The 4,591-nt window shown below is 59.7% G+C and overlaps 1 protein-coding gene across 1 annotated transcript; it reads right to left on the bottom strand.

Moving 5' to 3' along the window:
- Positions 1–1,728: 1,728 nt before the first annotated feature.
- Positions 1,729–3,416, bottom strand: PPP1R3G (protein phosphatase 1 regulatory subunit 3G). Its single transcript, XM_032341014.1, has one exon. It carries the CDS (start codon positions 3,392–3,394, stop codon positions 2,339–2,341), a length of 1,056 nt encoding a protein of 351 aa, XP_032196905.1. The 5' UTR covers positions 3,395–3,416; the 3' UTR covers positions 1,729–2,338.
- Between the last annotated feature and the right edge of the window lie 1,175 nt (positions 3,417–4,591).

The raw sequence follows: 4,591 nt of genomic DNA, 5'->3' as shown, positions 1-4,591 counted from the left end.
AAAGAAATCGTATATCGAACCCAAAAAGGGACATTGCTTATTTTTGTAACAGAAAAATGATGTAATTCTAAACATTGCTTATTTTTGTTATAAAGCTTTTTATAACTAGATGGGAACTAAGTGTTATTATTTCACAGACGTGGCTATTTTTTAGTCTGCTTTACTCCAAGTGTAAATTATAATGTATTAGCTTCTGATGGCTTTCCACTAATAATTATTTAAATATTTTCCCCAAACCAATGAATTACCTCTGGCAAACATTGTTATAGTCAAAAGCGATGTCTCCAAACCAGAAGTTAAATTAAATATTGTTGTGGCTTAAGACATCTCATTTTGAAGCATGGAAGCATCCGGCAGTTCCTATGATGTCCATTCAGATAGATGCTATATTTCAGCTGTACTGATTTATTATTATTTCTTAGATGAAAGAAGACAAGTAGATTCTCCTCCCCTGTATAGTAATAATTGTGCATTTGGCATCTTAGTGTTTACTCTAACCAAGATTACTGAAAGTAATGTAAACAGTATCACTTCTCAAAAACGGGGGTTAATTTCAAGTGACAAACCTTACTAAAACTTTACCTGCTTTATTAAGTGTAACTCTTCAGCATATAGTGTTAAAAAATACTTCTCTAGAGCAGGAGCTGGCAAACTTTCTATAAAGGACCGGATAGTAAATATTTTAGCTTTTGCCATATTGTCTTTGTTGCACCTACTCAACTTTGCTCTTGTAGCAGGAAAGCAGTCGGAGATTATAGGTAAATGAATGTGCACGGCTTGTGTTCCAATAAAGCTTTATTTACGGACACTGAAATTTGAATTTCATACAATTCTAATGTGTCGCAGAACCATATTCTTCTTTTGAGTTTTTCTAGCTGTTTAAAAACTCGAGAATCATTCTCAGCTCTCAGGGTCTATAAGAAGAGACTTCAAGCTGAATTAGGCCCATGGGTTGTGCTATGCCTACTCTGGTTCCCCTAGAGCACCAGTAGAAACCATCTTTCTTAAAGATTACCACTGCAAAATGCATTGATTGTACATGTGCTGGGAACTATGAAAACAAAAGAAAGAAAAACTACCAAAGGATAAACAAGGTGTGGGGAAAGATCAGGCCCTTACCCAGCATGCTCACCTGTCCTACTACCGCAAGGCCACTTCATCCTGGCATCCACGGCCATCAGCAGGTGCGTGAAGAAGGCCAGCCCGCAGAGCCCCTATCTGGTTCTGATGTACTCGCTGGGCACGCTTCACCATCTGTCAGGTCATCAGTACCTACTGGGGCTCCCAGTGGGGACAGAAAGACACCTGTCCATTTCACCTCTGCCCACCCCCCTATCACCCAGCCCTGAGAGCCCAGCTTCTCTGCCCTGCTGCTAAAGGCCGAGAGAAGTCCAGCGGCTAAGCTATTCTGAGCTCTGCCTACACCAAGGGGGTTGAGGGTCAGCGACCCTGCAGCTTACAGCAAGCGGACCAGACTACTCTGCTCTTTCAACTCACTAAGCACCTTCTTTTGGCAGGGAACAGAAGCTTTCTACAAAACGTTTTAAATAATGTTTTTTGCCCCGAACCAGAAACCTGGGCCTCTCCGCATCAGAGAGGAAAGACTGAAGAAGAACAACTTGGAAATCCTGTTGTTTAATTATTGTTAACGGGCCAGCACGATGAGCTGAGGAAGATCAAGACCTCCCCAAACCCCCAGGAGCTGGAAGAGAAAATACAGCGAGAAAAGGTGTGCAAGTGGCCTTTATTTTTTAAAGGACATGTGTACACAGGGACCCAGTAAACAATGTCCAGACTGTGCAAACATCCCCCAGATCCCAATTAAAAGAAAAGGACAGCCCAGCCAAGGCCCCACTCGGTTTTCACTGAGAAACAGGACCCTGGGTGAAGGCTCCGGCGACCGCCCCGGGTCCTGCACCTTCTCTCGGCAGGCACGACGAGGCAGGACGGCTGTCCGTTCCCTGAGACCCGAGGCGTCTCCAGCAAGCTGCAAAGGCTAAAACACGAGGTCTACAGTTGAGAACAAATCCCAAGCCAAGGTCTTACAGCTGTGCACAGGGGTCAGGACCTTTTTCTTGAAGGAAGCTACGGCTCGGTCAAGAATTTCTTCGCGTTCTGGCGCAGGGCGAGAATTCTAGAAGCAGCCTAGGGAGGCCTAAGCTAGGAGAAAACGGGCCAGGGAGGTTGGGTGCGTTGCCCGGGCTCACGATGCTTGCTCGAAGGATCTGTCCTGGTGCGAGTTTACAGCTGAGCGGCTCCCTCCTCTCCTTCCCCGGTGGACGGTGCTCAGAAAGACGTCCCGGCAGGTCACCTCGCTGCCTGGGCCCCAGCCTTGGGCTCAGAGCGCGTCGGAAGGGCGCACATAGCGCAGCGTGTAGTTGGCCCCCGCGTTGTTGTCCCAGAACTCGCCCTGGGCGCAGCGGTAGCAGACGGCGAAGTGGACCGCGGCCCCCGGCGCGTCTTCCCCCTCCTGGGGCTGTAGACCCGGGGGCAGGAAAAGCGAGAAGTGGAAGCGCTCGGCTCCCGGCTCCTCCCCGGCGTCCGCGGGCTCCCCCGACGACGCTTCTGCCGGCTGTGGCTCCACCGGCTCGGGCCGTAGCTCGGCGGGCACGTCCAGAAAGGAGCGCCACTCGGTGAAGGTGTAGCGCACCGCCACGGTTCTCGGCCCGGGGCAGCCGAGCACCCGGCCAGAGCCCGTCACCTCTGCGCCTGAGGGCGCCGAGCACTGCACGCGCTCCAGGCACACACGCTGCCGCCGCAGACGCTCGGCGGCTGCGCCCGGCCCGGGAAGCTCGAAAAGAGGCCGAAGCCGGGGAGGTGGCGCGGAGAGGGGCGCGGCCGCTGCCGCCGCGGCCAGGAGGCCCGGGAGCTGCTCTAGGTCTTGGGCGCGCATGGGGAAGCTGCGGAGGCGGGAGAGCACGGCGGGAGGCACCTGCGGCTCCTCCGCCTCGTTGAAGTGCTTCACGCTGGCCAGGCTCAGCCCCAGCGCGTCGGCGAACTGCACCCGCTTCTTGCACTTGGCGCAGCAGCCGCCGGGGCTGTGCGGCGCGCCCTCGGCCCCCTCACCGCCCTGCGGGTCCAGCGCCAGGCCAAGCTGCTGTCGCTGCTGCAGCAACTTGGCTGCCTCCAAGATCGGGTCCGCGGGCAGCGAGAAGGAACGCGGGAGGCGGCGGCGGCACTCCCACGGCTCCTCCTGCTCCCGGGGGGCAGCCTCTTCCTCCGCGGACAAGGGCTCAGCGTCCAGGCTCGGGGCCTCCGAGGAGCCGCCGCCGCCACCGTCCCCGCCACTCCCCGCACAGAGGACCGCCGGGGCGGGCAGCCCCTCGGCCGGCGGGGGCTCTGCCAAGAGCGCGGGTCCCTGTTTCTCCAAACTTAGCGTCCCCTGGGGATCCATGACGTCGCCTGGCTTCAGATCGCGTCCCCCCGCTCAGGGCTCCTCTGGAGACTTAACACCTTGGGTCTTTGCAGGAGCGCGCAGAGCCCGCCCCGGGCCCGAGAGGACAGGGCAGTCCCTACCCGGGAGCCTCGGGTTTTAGCGGCGGCGGCCGGAGCCGGAGTGGGAGGAGGATGCGGGCGTGGGGCCGGCTCTGGGGATTGAACCTGCCGGCAGCGGGGGAGGGCCCGGGGCGGGGAGGCGCGAGCCGTGGGAACACCTGGAAGCGGGGCGGCGCGGGCCGGAGCGACTGGGCGGGTTTGCGGAAGGCTCGGGCAGAAGGTGAGAGACGGGCTCTGGAAGTCGGGCCCCCCTCTTCCCTCGCGCCCACCCCGGCGGGGCCCGCGTCGGTCCTGCCTCCGGAGCTCCTGGGGTGAACTGGCGCGCAGCTCTCGCGGACGCCGACGCCGACCGCCTTCCTCCTGCCCGTACAGTCAGCCCCCGGGGCCTGGCGGGTCTGCCCTCTGGCTGGTCGCGGAGCGGTCTCCTCCCGGCGGTCGCATCGGCCCAGGAAGTCCGCGGGGCAGGCGCGCGGTTAAGGAAGCTGCCCTGCGGGGGAGCCGGGAGGCGGCGGGACTGAGCGCGCCTCCTTCGCTTTCTCTTCCTGCCTTCCCAAACTTCAGGGCGCCCTGGCTCCAGTCCCGCTCGCCAGCCAGCCCCCGCCCGGCGCGCTCGCCTCGGCGCTCCCGCGGTGGCGGCGCCCGGAGGGCTGGGGCCGAGGCCGGGGCGGGGACGGGGCCGGGCGGCGCGGAGTGGACGCGGGCCCGCGTCGGGAGCTGCCGGAGGCCATTAGCGCGGGTCCCGGGCGCACGTCCCCACTCCTCCCCCCGGTCCCGCCCGCCGCGCTCGGGGCCGAGGATTGGGGGCCCCGCGGGACCGACGCCGCGCCGCGCTCACAGCCTCTCCCCGCCGCCGCGAGGGGCCCAGGCGCGCGCTGGGGCTGCGAGGCGGCCGACCCGCGGCTCGGCCGACGGAGCGCGGGCCGGGGCCCCGGGGAGACTTTCCAGAGTGGGCTTTTGGGGTTGGTTTTGTCCGGTTTTGTTTTTCAGGCTGACTTTACCTTGGTTGGAGTTAGTGGTTCTCAAACGTGAGCGCGCGTCAGGGTCACCTGGAGTTGTGAAAACGGTCCTGGGCCCCACGCGGGGGTCGGTGTTTCTT

Source organism: Mustela erminea, chromosome 4, assembly GCF_009829155.1.
Source record: "Mustela erminea isolate mMusErm1 chromosome 4, mMusErm1.Pri, whole genome shotgun sequence".
In the NCBI taxonomy this organism is placed as follows: domain Eukaryota; kingdom Metazoa; phylum Chordata; class Mammalia; order Carnivora; family Mustelidae; genus Mustela; species Mustela erminea.
Note: the sequence above shows the minus strand (reverse complement) of the source record. Positions and strands in the feature narration are given on the sequence as shown.